Genomic DNA, 13,741 nt, shown 5'->3' with positions numbered 1-13,741 from the left:
ACAATGGTCATAATTATCTTCCCTTTTTCTTGAGACAAAGGGTCATAATCAATTATCTGCTGGTCAAATTCTTCGGTTTGGTCAAAGCTGTTTTTCCTCGCAGAAAAAAAATGAGAACAAAACAAAAGCCCGCCCACACCCGGCCCAGAACTACGCAGCCTGTTCCGGAGGTTTCCCGCGGCCCGAACCTTCGTGAAACGGGGCATTCTAGACGCCTCGCGCCCCACCCAGCCACGCCCCGCCACGTCCCTAAATCCCCACACCAACCCCGTCATCATCGGAGAGAATTAAAGCGCCGTCCCCGGCAAGCAACTCCGGCGATCCCCCAGCAGCCACCTCCTCCCCCCTCCCCGCCGCCCCCGGAGATCCAGGTAACCTCGCTCGCCCAATCGTTCGTACCCGCCGGGATTCGCTCCTGCCTGCAGAGCCCCGCCGTAGACATGGAGAGGGGGCGGGGCGGGAGGGACGGGCCCTTCGGCGGGGGCGACCCGTTCGCCGGATTCGGCCGGCTGGGCGCCCCGATGCCCGGCCTGTTCGGCGGGGGCAGGGACCCCTTCGACGACCCCTTCTTCACGCAGCCGTTCGGGGCCAGCTTCGGCCGCCGCCCCGGGATGTTCGGCCCGATGGGCGGCCCTAGCCTCTTCGGCCCGGGCATGTTCGGCGGGTTCGGGTTCGGGCCCGGGGACGGGTTCCTCGTGCAAGCTCCGGCGAGGAGCGGCGACGGTGGGGGGCCCGTCATCACGGAGATCGACGACGATGAAGACGGGGGCGACGGAGAGGCGACCCGCGGGGCATATGTTCAGGAGCCGGATGATGGGAATGATGATGGTACGGGCTGGGCTGAGAGAGATTGCTTCAGTTTCTTCCATGTACTGTAACTGTTTCGTGGGATGGCGCGTGGTTCTGAATTTCTCTGATGTGGAATTGCATCTTGTGTGTTTGTAGGGATGCGACAAGGGGGTCAGGTCCAGCTGCGGCGAGATCCCAACATGGCGAACGGCGGCGGCCAGCCGCAGTCGCGCTCCTTCACGTACCAGAGCTCCACGGTGACTTATGGCGGTATTAATGGAGCCTACTATACGGCCTCCAAGACCTGGAGGAGCGGCAGCGATGGGGTAGGAAAATTACTGATGAGGGACTGATTCACTTTATTCGTTCTGATTTGTGGTAATTAAAAGTGATACTGAGTATGTTTCTTTCAGATTACTGTCGAAGAAAGCAAGGAAGCAGACACTACGACTAAAGAGGCCACTCATAGGATCTCCAGAGGAATTCATGATAAGGTAGCCAGATGATGACCCCTTGATATGTTCATTGACCTACCTAAACTGTCAAAGCCATATTGAATAACTATATGCACGCTGGATTGAAACATAAGTCATATTGATAAATTTTGCAGCTCAATCCCTTTATGAGACAGATCATATCTGTAATCCCTTTATGAGACAGCTCAATCCCTTCATTGACCTACCTAAACTGTCAAAGCCAAAAATCAATTGAATCAGGAATGATGGACAATTTAACTTGTACTTCGAAAGCTTAGATCATATCTGGTTTATATGAGTTTGCAGCCATTTTTCCTTCTATTAACCAATTGAACCAGCAGTGACATATATAACTTGTCTGTAATGCTTGGGTTCTATATCCGGTGAATTCGAGTTCGTCGCTAATTTCCATTGCATTAATTTGTTTTAGGGACACTCGGTAACGAGGAAGCTGAAATCAGATGGGAAGGTGGACAGTACACAGATACTGCACAATCTCAATGAAGGTTTGTTTTATATTTCTACCTTTTCCTGCTCTGATGTGCCGGCAGTACGCTTCCTATATGTCATTCATAATATTTTTCTATACAGATGAGTTACCTGGATTTGAAGAATCATGGAAGGGCAATGCTGGACAACACTTACCAGGCTGGAACCAGAATGCCGGTATATCTAATGGCGATAACTCTGGTAATCAATATCTATCTCTTCTCACTTATGCCTTGCCATTGTTAACTTTGCCGTTCAACATGAATGCTAGCAACTGCAGATAGATATTGCAACATTTCTTCCTATGGCAGAAAATATACATGCTGCATCTCAAAATGGGCTAGAAATCACAAAACAAAGTGCATTCAAGTCGCTAAATTAGAAAGGGACAGCTTCTTAGTGGGTCACCACTCACAATCGCAGTTCTGGAGAACAGCTGTTGGACATGTTGATTGCTCATATATAAAGTAGGACTGAGAAGGGGAACATATGAAATATTTTTTGGTGCTTATTCAGCAAATGTTAACATGACCAGACATGAATTTGGAAAGTAGTTATTCCCTAGAGGCTGGATGATCTTCTACAGGAGTGATTAATTAGTTCTCTGCAGTCTCTGTAGCTTTGACTATGATTTACTGGATTTTACTGTGGACTTAAAAGATCAAGTGAAGTGTCAAATAACCTGTTCACACTATGCTGATGTGGCTGTTGTATTTGCATCAAGTATGATGAACTGATTGATGGGAATTTCAGCACTCCTGTATTCAACTCTGAAGCTAAATGAGAAGAAATGGCTACATGGAGTATGACAATATGTTATGCTCGAACGCAACAAGATAATTAGATGAAAATACACTTGCGGAACTGTGATAGTACATAGGGCTATTTGTTCTGGTCTGCCTATCATTGCTACTACCATTTAGTACGAGCAACCTATGGTTTGATCTTTAACATGTGGATTGGCTTGTATCTGCTGAGACGAGTTATATACTACTCCACGTCAGGGCAGCATCATTATGTATTTGTGAGGCCATCTCTAACCGTCAAGTCTGTACTGATTCATTCACGACAGGCAACCATGGTTCCAACGGTGGCAGGCAGCCTACACAGAACTGGGCGCTCCCCAGAACGCGGCAACAGCAACATCGTGATCCAAGGAGGCACGGCAACGGGCAGCCAAAATCATCGCGAATCATCCCAATCTCTTGAAGAGAGATCCGAGGAGGCGTGGCCTGTGGGCGAAAATCAATCACGATTCGTCCCCAATCTCCTGAAGAAAGAAAACCTTCTGTATCCACAGGGCTGATGAATAAAGCACTGCTGGTTTGTGCAAGCAGCTTGGCTCTTGTCTGGCGGATTTTCCTCTAGCTAGATACGAGTAGAAAGTTAAACTGAAAGTGATGGAGGCCTGGAGGTCCGGGCGTGATCTGCTATGCGCTATCAGGGCACGGGAATACAATTGTCTGATGGGGATTGTTCGTGCCCTGGAACAGAAATACAATTGTCTGATGGAGTCCATTTGTGTTACTGTCTGTAATGATACGCTATCAACTCTACTATCTGTAATGTCCCTTGGTGCCAGGTTACACGAATAACACTAGAAGAATACAAGCTATGTGCCTGCAGTTGCAACGGTTCTGTAGTAGTATTCAGCATTCTGATGAAGATTACTCCTGTGGATGGTTGCTTGATAAAACTGGTATTTGTTGGGGTAAGCCCGTGCGCTGGGGCTATGATACTGTAGTGTTATTAGCCTTGTCTTGCAGAACTGTTCTTTTACTGTTGTAATGTTGCATTTGCTTTGGTTCCGTGGGAATGTCCTGTTTTGCTCTCCGGTTGGGCGGCATGAAGATGGACCTTAGCTTTAAAGAAGAGACCCCTACTCCATTGTGAGAGGTACATGCCACATGTTAAATAACCCGTGATTGGATGGTTGTCACTCTACATACAAGCGTAAACTAACCTGTGATTGAATGGTTAAGAGTATAATAATATTTTAGTCTATCAGTGATCAAGATTTAAATTTAACACTGATGCTTGCATTTTTCTATGTCGTGTGAGAGTTACTGTCGATCACGAAAAATCCGTAACGATTTTGTCAATCTCATAATAATGTGTCGAATCAGTCCATCGTAGGAATTGGATGTGCAAATGCGTTTATGGAATTCTGAAGTATTTACTCTTAAAAATGAGCCCTCAAGTAGTAGTATTTAAATATCTTACGTGCAGATCATTCATCCGGCTATGAGGCAAGTACGTGAACACCAACATATTTCCTAACCTAGACATGGAGGCGACTAGGGAGGCGTTCCTCTACCTTCAATCTACATCGGGCAGGGCTTGTCACCTTTCCCTCCGATCGCTGCTCCGGCAGTAGGAGGAAGGAGGGACCCGTTCCTCCGCTCCGTAGTTAGGGTTTGGCTTTATAGGTGGTAGCACGACGTTGGGGTGGTGAGAGTGACGTTCGGATAAACAAATCTACCTCAGCTTTACTCCCACAGTAACGATTTTCTTTATGGCGGCGTCTCGGGATTGACGGTATCGTGTGTTTGCCGATCTGTCAGATTGACGCCGATAGTTCATGAATGGCGTCGGCGAGGCGACGAGGGTGACTCCTTAAGGCATGTCTCTCCTTCTGTTTTGTTTTCGTTGTTGTGGCGTTCTCTTCAATGTCGTGGTGGAGCAGGGAGGTTTTGTCGTCCGGGGGTACGCGCAGATGTTTCTCTGCGAAAGTTATAGCCGGAAGACGGGGCATCTGTGCTGGGTTGGTGGTTGGAGGTTGACAGTTCTTGTTTCCTTCTCCGACGTCATGGTCATGCTGGTGTGTTTGTTATTAAGTTTGATGGCATGTCCGGGGACACGTTGCCCCGGTCTGACTCGTGCAACTCTAATGATTTTGCTTCAGGCAGACTAATTTTAGGGCCTTTTAGATTCGCAGGATTCTCAGAATGAAGGAATAGAAAAAATGCAGAAATAGGATGACATGTCTTATGGTATCCTACATGATTTGAAAGAATGTATGATAGTACAGAAAAAACAAAAGAATTTTATAAAAAGGTTTGAGTAGATGAAATTTTTTCTTCAAAATGTAGTACAAATGGATCATGTGAAGAAATTCTAAGGATTCCAATCCTACGAATCAAACGGGCATCAAAGGAAAAAATCATAAGGGTCTAAATACACACGCATACACTCGTCTCTATAAACATACACACGCACATTGTATCCCTATGAGCACCTGTGAGAGACTGAGGAGAAACAAGTAATATTACTATATACTCACATAAATTTGACCAGTAATGCTACACGCACATAAATTTACAGGGTTTTACAGATAGATGGATTTTGATTGAAGATTAAGATGAATGAGGCCCCACCACTTTTGAAAATCAAGAAGAGAGAGATTAATTAGGAAAAAAATTCTAATCATCATATAATTATACTTCCTTCGTCCGAAAATACTTATCCTAGAGATAAATGTATATCTAGACTTATTTTAGTTATAGATACATTCATTATATCCATTTCTAGAACAAGTATTTTCGGACGGATGGAGTATATAACTTTTTATATATTTAGCATTTTTGTACTGTATTTTAACTGTGCCGACCACACGACACCCCCTCGTCTACACATCTCTAGGCGACGCCAGAGCGCACGCACCGGGTGGCGCTCCCGCCACGTCCCTCCCCACGCGTCCCTCTCCGCCTCCGCCTCCGCCTCCGCCGCCGCTTCCACCCCCTCGGAAAACGCCGTGACCCGCCGACCCCCTCAGATTTGCCCCCAAACCCCGACCGCCAAACCCTCGCCACATCGCCCACCGCACCCCAGCGCCTCCCTCCCCATGCTGCCGCTCGCCCGCCGCCTGCTGCCGCGCGGCCGCCGGCCCCTCCACGCGGGCCCGCCGGCGGACCCGGGCGTGCTGGCGACCCGCCTGGCGTCCCGCGCCGTGGTCCGGTTCCGGGGCCCCGAGGCGGCGCGGTTCCTCAACTCGCTCCTCACCAACGACCTCCTCTCCCAGGGCGCCCCCGCCTCGTCCCAGCCGCAGCGGTACGCGCCCACGCCCAACGCGCCCGCCCGGGCCCCGCCGCCGCGGTACGCCGCGCTGCTCACGCCGCAGGGCAGGTTCCTCTACGACCTCTTCCTCTACCGCCCCGCCCCGCGCTCCCAGATGCTCGACCGCACCGGCTCCGCGCCGCAGGCCGGGGAGGTGGAGGGCGGGGACGGGGAGGTGCTCGCCGACGTCGACGCCGCCGAGGTCGACGAGCTGCTCGCCTGCTTCAAGAGGTGGGGATTCGCAGCGTTCCTGATTTTTATTATTCCCATCCTGAAACGGAATACAGTTTTGCTGATTAATTAGATGTTGTTTCCTCGGGTAGTCAGTGTCGGGGGATACAGTTTGAAGATGGTCAGTGACATGACTGGGAATCATGGATCTTGGATTAACATTGATAGTTCCAGCCCCAGAAGAACATCAGCTGGATCACAATCGGGAACTTACACCTAGCTGGGGACGTTCAGGTCCCAACTAGGAGCCTGAGCATGTTTCGGCCCCAACTAGGAATCTGAGCATGGTTTGGTCTCTACTAGTATCCTGAGCATGTTTCGGCCCCAACTAGGAATCTGAGCATGGTTTGGTCTCTACTAGTATCCTGAGCATGTTCTGGTCTAACTCTGGATATGAGCTTGATTTGGTCCCAAGTAGGAATCCCTTTTTTCAGGGGCTCTTCTCGACTGTGGTGTGGACATGAGAAGTTGGATACTTATTTTTATCGACTTCCGTTATAGCTTTCCAACGAGATAGGCTGGCAACTCCTATGTCCATTCTCTAGTTCAAATGTCTTACTGCCTGGCTACTTTCTTGTCCATTTTGTAGATATCGGCTACGGAGCAAGGTTGAGATAGATAATGTAAGCGAGGAGTTTCTGTGCTGGCAAAGATTTGGGAGCGATGTGGCACATGCTGCGCCTTCCACCCAAGAACCCGAGGCTCAATCCATTGGATGGGGACAAGGTAGTGACCATGCTGCTGAGTCATCTGCACAAGGGAACGGTCATGGTTGGCAGTGGCTCAAAGATCCTCGGCTTGACATTCTTGGCTACAGAGGAATCTTTCCAGCTGATACAATACGTAAGTCATTTATTTGTGGTGCTTTATAAAATTACGTTTGATATGGTGCTCAATATCTACCGATCTTCATTTGAACATGTAAGTAACTCTTGGTTTTGCCCCCAGCACCACTTGTCGAGGCTGACAAAGAAGCAGATGAACGCCACTATTTGCTTTGGCGTATAGAAAATGGGGTTGCAGAAGGCTCAACTGAGATACCAAAAGGTAGGATTAATTTCCAGTTGATCTGTTAAGACACTGAAACATCGGCATACTTGGAGATTTGTATAGCTATTTGATGTTCTTTGGTTAAGGACATTACTTCGATCCTGGAATGATTGGTTCAGTGTTATGTTCAAGAGTCTGGCCATTTAAACTGGTACCCAGCAATGCAATTCAATGGTACAGGAAGAACTATACTCCATCCAGTTAGCAACAGTAAAACTATTGATGAAAGCATCTGTATATACTGAGGCAATTTTAAGGAATCAGATTGCTTAATTACTCATGTTTTGTCAGGCCATTCTGGTTGGTTAGTGGTGGCGATAAATGTTTTACAATGGTATATATTATCTACAGGGAAGAGCTTAGAAGCCCGTAAATCGTTTAGGCGATCTCACTTCTGTCTTATGAGTTAAGATGCTAGTGCTAGGAGCCCAGAAATTCTGGTTGATTCGTGCTAGTGAATAGTTCAGTAGGGTGCCTGTAGGGGCATAGGCATAGCTTAGAAGCATGCAGTCTCTTGTCTCTTGTCACATGGGCAAGTTGGTATGGGAACTCTGTCTAATATATTTACCTTATACGCGTACGGCACAATTAACATAATTTTTCTTATCATTTTGCCTGCTTTCCTAATTATACCTTTTTTTGCTGTTACAATGTGTTTCCTTGTATTTCCAGCTTAAGCACTAAAATCCTTGTCCTTTTTCCTCTTTTGCTTCTTTTGAATCAGGTGAAGCAATTCCACTTGAGTACAATCTCGCAGGCCTGAATGCTATTTCATTTGAGAAGGGTTGCTATATTGGTCAGGAGCTTATCGCACGCACACACCACCGTGGTGTCATTAGGAAGCGCCTGCTACCCTTGAAGTTCGTTGATGAAAACGACCAAGGTAATAATTTTGTCTTAAGTAATGCACGGTATGCACCTATCCAGGCTATCTATCTGTCAACCAGGTACTGATTCTGCAAATCCTCTGTCAACAGAACTCGAGCAGGCTGTTGCTCCAGGCTCAGATGTCGTGGACGACGCCTCCGGTAAGAAAGTCGGTACAGTAAGCACCGCTCTCGGCAGCCGTGGGATGGGCCTGTTGCGGCTCGAAGCAGCACTGAAGGAAAACGCAAGCCTCACCATCAGCGACAACAGAGATGTGAGGGTCAAGGCGATCAAGCCGGACTGGTGGCCGGCTGAGTGGACAGAGGTCTTAGGACAGCAGAGCGCGGTCGCTTGATCTTTTAAAGTTCCTGTATCTGACCAAAACTTCAAGTTAAATGAAGTGATGAGGTTCTTCGGAGTTCATCGAGGCAAACCTGAAGGATTTAGGCGCCGTCGTTACGGGAGCAGTTGCAGACAATTCAGCAAAGCAGAGGTGATCTGACCGTGGTCTGTTGTTTTCTGGACCTAATTTCTTCTTTACCCTCCCTTGTATCAGTGATAGATCAAGAATAAGCTACTATGACAGTGTACAAAGTATACGCTCGAATAAGTATCGTTGTTTAGGGTTTGCCACTTCCCAAAAATGTTCTCTTCCCACCGTTCCTGAAACGGATGATCTAATTTGGCAAAAAAATTATCTTGCTAGTTTACTAGTTTGCTTTCGGAGCAAAGATATCTTTTGAATGCCTTCTGAGTACTTAACCATCTCTTTTGAAAAAACAGTACAACTTGTCGTAACCTCTCTTTTGAATGCCTTTTGAGCACTTAACCATCACTATTTTGCCGCACCTATCTTTTGAAATAAGAGAGATTGAATGAACACACAACAATTCCAAAAATATGCTACTTTTCTTCTTCTGAACAAGATTAATCATTATCCCTATGATTCAGCCAATTGGTAGAAATCAAATAGGCAGGAGCGATTCTTAGTCCTAAACGTGGCATGCCAATTGCAAATTACTCCTTTTGTTTCAAAATGAATGTCTTAACTTTGTAATTGCTTTAGGACAAAGTTATATCAAGACTGAGACACTTATTTTAAGACGGATCATAAATGAGATTGATGTTACAATAAAGGTATTACCATCTTGGTCGTCCTTCCTCGAAAGTAATACACCTCCAGCCGGCGATAACACTGATATTATTACTTTATGTGTAGAAACATAGGCATGCATAATCACAAATCCTGATGCTTCCCAAATCTAAGGTGCCAATGGATTTTAGTGACATTGCAAGTGCAGCTCCATTTCTAACGAAGTGTAGAACCCGCGTACTTTACGTTGTGGCATTGCTGGTACGAACCAAGCAAAGATCAAGCTCTACTCCTTTCCATCACAGACACGCAAATGGCTTGATGGCTTCTCCGCAAACTATATATGAGCATGTTCTATCTCTCTTCTCACCCTCAAATATTTATGAACACCATTACATTAGTGTACCATAAGGTATGCTTCAACAACCATGATATTGATGCTTTCGAGATATTCACCATTGTCATAATGAGCACATGTGTACAATTTCCTGCTAGAAGTTCCGACAAGTTAATTCAAGCTCACGATGTCTCCGGTAAGAAAATTGGTATGGTAAGCTCTCGGGGCGCCGTGGAATGACATCTTGCGGCTCGAAGCAACATTGAAGCAAACCGCAACCTGCGCCATCCACGACAAAGGACATGCGAGTCAGCTGTGTGCACACAGGTCCTAGAACAACAGAGCGCAGTCGTTTGATCCATGTAAGTATGTTCCAGTAACTGACCAAAATTTTCGGTGAAGTGAAGTGATAAAGTTCTTGGGAGTTCATAGAGGCAAACCTGAAGGATTTGTGCACCAAGTCTTTTAGAGAGGCGCCGTTAGGGGAGCAGTTTGAGGCAGTTTAGCAAAGGTTACCCCACCATGTTTTGTTGTTTGTTAGTTGCTGGGCCTAATTTATTCTGTACTCCACCCTTTGTATCACTGAAAGGTCAAGAATTTTAGGATTTTAGGATTTTAGGATACTGTACAGAGTATACACTCAAATAAGTATCCTAATTTTAGGATTTCCCACTCTGCAAATGTTTTCTTTCGAACCTTTGTGGAACAGATGCTCTAATTTTCCAAATATTTTTTCTTGTCAAAAAGTCATGTCCAAAGTTGTTACTTTGTGTTTGCAATGAAGAAATATCTTGTCATGGTTAATTAGCTGAAATTGGACGTAATACATACACTGAAACAACACTACAGCCCGCCTCTGTTCTGTTTTGAGCGTGTCCTTTGTTGTCTTTGTTCTGAGTGCTTAATAGTATAGTTTTAAATAGCGGGCTACGGCAAATAGCGGCGAGCCTCTAAATCAGCTATAGCGGGCTATAGCGGCATATTTATACATGATACCATTTAGCGACACCCTGCTGAAAAGGCTATAGTGAGGCTATAGCGGGCTATTTAAAACTATGTGTAGCGCTTTAGAAATATCAGTATTTATTTTCTTTCAGACAAAATTAATCACGGTCCCTATAATATTAGGAGAAACCAAATACTACTCCTTTTTATGGAGCGATTCGTGATTCCCAAACATGCCAGGCCAACATGAATGCTGCACTCTAGGAATCACGGATTGGACTGAAGTGACTATCCATCCACTTATTGCCCTCTTGTCACTGAATAAAAATAGTATGGAACATGGAAGATTGCCTGAGGTGAATCCTCTAGATTGCCTGGCCGTGAGTACAGCTGGCATTGTTCACTGTGAATCTTGTGAAGCAATACACCTGTAGGCGGCAACAACACTGATGTTGTTAACTTGGGTGTAGAAATCTAGGCAGGCGTAATCACAAATCCTGATGCTTCTTAGTCCTAGGATATCAGTGGGATTTAGTGGAATTGCAAGTGCGGTTCCAATACTAACCAAGTGCAGCACTTATGTGCATCATGTTTGTGGTATAGTTGATCTGAACCAAGTAAAGACCGAGCTCTACTCCTTGCATGCACACTATGCAGATGGCTCGATGGCTTCTTCGCAAACTATATATGAGCATGTTCCACCTAGCAACAACTGACTTCCACTCCTTGACTGCGCACATTGCAAACTATATATGAGCATGTTCCATCTCTCTTGTCACCCTTAAATGATTAAGTATAACATTACATAAATGTCCAATAATATCTGGTGTAACAACCATGGTATTGAAGCTTTGGAGCTATTCACCATTGTCATAAAGAGAACAGGTGTACAACTTCGTGATACAAGTTCTGATGGGTCAATTCAGGCCCACAGTGTAGGTCCTTAGATGAGACCATATGCTGACAAAGCCTACGTGTTCAGCATATCAAGTCGTGTCGTTGATTATTTTTTTTGAAACGCGGTCCTTAGAGAATTGCTTGGTCAATTAACGAAAAACCGGGCGAAAATTGTCACATTATGCTCACAAAACAAGGCACATAGGGGCGACCTAGCGACCCACACAAGAACGCATACACACTGCCGAAGCGAAGATCATCGTCGAGGTTGCAGCCAGGCGTCATCGTCATCACACCTCCGCGAGGGCGACTCCAACTCCACCATCGACGACCACCGAAGAAGCCCTCACCGCAAACAAACGTAGAGGCCTGCGCTGGTTGATGCCAAATAGTCAGCCACACACGCCGGCGACCAGGCAGCTCCGACTCCGTTGACAAGCATTGCAGGAGAAAAGCGTTGGGCTTGCGTCGAGCCAGCGCCAGAGCCGACCACCCGTCTCATGTCATCGTCACTGCAAGGGACCTTCCTCAGCAGCTCCGATTTCATGAAGACAAAGCGAGCCACGACGACCCCTCGAACACGCCGAAAGAGACCGACTACTAAGAACCATCAACAAACCTGACTCCGCTCAACGCCGTCATCGTTGCCACATACAGGAAGCCGTGCACACACCCATATAGCCGGACGGGCACTGGCCGACCGCAATGTCGTGAGTGTCTATTAGCCCATGGAGTGTGCAAACGGGATCCAAAGCTCTTCAAGGCGACACCCCAAAGAGGGAAGCAACAATGTCGACGCCGTCGCCCGACCGAGCCGAGCCTTAGGCTTTCACCCGAAGAGCAAACACTAGTGGGGATAGGGCCTATAGCCCCGGCCCGTAAGGGGCTTTAGTCCCGGTTCACCAACCGGGACTAAAGGGGCGGGACTAAAGGCCTAACCTTTTCGTCCCGATCCTCTTACACGCCGGGACTAAAGGGGCTCCACGTGGGCGCCTCGTAGCGCCCCAGGGGCAGGCCCTTTAGTCCCGGTTCTATACACGGTCCGGGACTAAAGATTTTCAGATTTTGCTGTTTTTTGGTTTTTTTTTGAATGAAAATTATTTTTGGGTTTTAGGGTTTAGGTGTTCGGGAGATTAACGTGATGCCTGGTTTGGTGTTCGGGAATTAGTTTTCATATAATTTAAATAGAAATAATTATGCGTATATATATATAAGATTAACTTATCTTACAAGCGAGCATATATATACAATTATATGCAGATCTGAATTATCGGGACTAGAGCCCGTCTATTCGATTACATGGACGAACATCAGTAATGGCCCCTATTTACACTAAATCGTCCTTTGTCATCTATAGCTTCCGTTCTGAGAAATCCCGCAAGCTCCTCTGCAACAGCAATCGCGCGTTGCTCTGGTAGGACCTTCGTCCTCATGGCCGTGTGCTATATAAGAAGAGGAGATGAATATGAATATCAATCATGATAACAAAGAATGACGGGTAAAATTAGAGGTGTGAATGTTCATTGCTTACGTCGAATCTGTGCTCCTTGAGCTCAGAGGTAAACGTGCGAATGGTCTCCCAAACATAGTATCCGCATAGATGCGTTCTCCGTGGCTGCTGGTCGCACTTTACGAGAATAGAATATATATAATCAAAATAATAATCTAGCATCATAAATGTATTGAAAATTAATAGAAGTATATCATACTACTACTTACCTGAGCCGCTCTAAAGGTCAGCTTCTCAGGAAATTTACCGGGAGTCACGCACTTGAACCGCTTTCAAACCCTGCCCGACAAGGATAATGATTTGCTAAGTTTTTCATTAATTGATATATCAGAAAATCATCGAAAGAGACCGATAGGGCGCAAGAATGATTAAAATTACCCTTGGAGCATGTCCTGCAGGCTTTGGAACTGATCCAAGGGTCTCGATAATGGGTCGAAGGCATCAATTCTTCCCTTATCAATTTGAATGTCCAACAGAATCCAATGGAAGCTGCACATGTATATATATATATATGTGTGTGTGTGTGTGTGTCAGTAACTTATCAATTACACTTATAAGTGAATGGACACAACAGAGTAAAGACCCTCACTTGAAGTTGTATGGAAACAGTATGTGGTCACAGAAATTTTGATCTGTTAGAAACCTTAGAAGGTTTTCCTCCGTCTCCTTGGGATAATTAGTTAGCGTCGTTATATGTATTTTATCTGGGTCAATAAACGCAATATTTATGATGCTCTTACTTTTACAATCCAGAATCTTCATTCTGCATAATAGAGTACAAGTTATATATAGACAATGAATTAAAATAACTAAACAAGTTATATGTAGACAACGAATTGAAAAACTTACAGACAATAGCAACTCATAAGCGATTTGTCGAGGGCGTCGGCATTGTACATCTGGAAGAGTTCATCAAAGTCGATATGGATTTCTTCGGGGCGGCCGTAGTACTCCCGTGGCACACTCAGCACGATCATCGTTCTCCCCTTCTTTGATTCACT

General features: G+C 45.9%; 2 protein-coding genes across 2 annotated transcripts; both read left to right on the top strand.

Moving 5' to 3' along the window:
• Window positions 1–244: 244 nt before the first annotated feature.
• LOC123409650 lies at window positions 245–3,506 on the top strand. The gene is made up of 6 exons (XM_045102506.1): window positions 245–828; window positions 946–1,115; window positions 1,203–1,283; window positions 1,696–1,771; window positions 1,857–1,955; window positions 2,827–3,506. The coding sequence occupies exons 1-6, from the start codon at window positions 441–443 to the stop codon at window positions 2,961–2,963; spliced, it is 951 nt and encodes a 316-aa protein (XP_044958441.1). The 5' UTR covers window positions 245–440; the 3' UTR covers window positions 2,964–3,506.
• A 1,856-nt stretch (window positions 3,507–5,362) lies between these two features.
• Window positions 5,363–8,668, top strand: LOC123410617 (putative transferase At4g12130, mitochondrial). Its single transcript, XM_045103559.1, has 5 exons — window positions 5,363–6,041; window positions 6,631–6,884; window positions 6,990–7,088; window positions 7,816–7,974; window positions 8,069–8,668. The coding sequence occupies exons 1-5, from the start codon at window positions 5,599–5,601 to the stop codon at window positions 8,311–8,313; spliced, it is 1,200 nt and encodes a 399-aa protein (XP_044959494.1). The 5' UTR covers window positions 5,363–5,598; the 3' UTR covers window positions 8,314–8,668.
• Window positions 8,669–13,741: the final 5,073 nt, after the last annotated feature.

This window comes from Hordeum vulgare, chromosome 7H, assembly GCF_904849725.1.
Source record: "Hordeum vulgare subsp. vulgare chromosome 7H, MorexV3_pseudomolecules_assembly, whole genome shotgun sequence".
Classification (NCBI taxonomy): domain Eukaryota; kingdom Viridiplantae; phylum Streptophyta; class Magnoliopsida; order Poales; family Poaceae; genus Hordeum; species Hordeum vulgare.
Note: the sequence above shows the minus strand (reverse complement) of the source record. Positions and strands in the feature narration are given on the sequence as shown.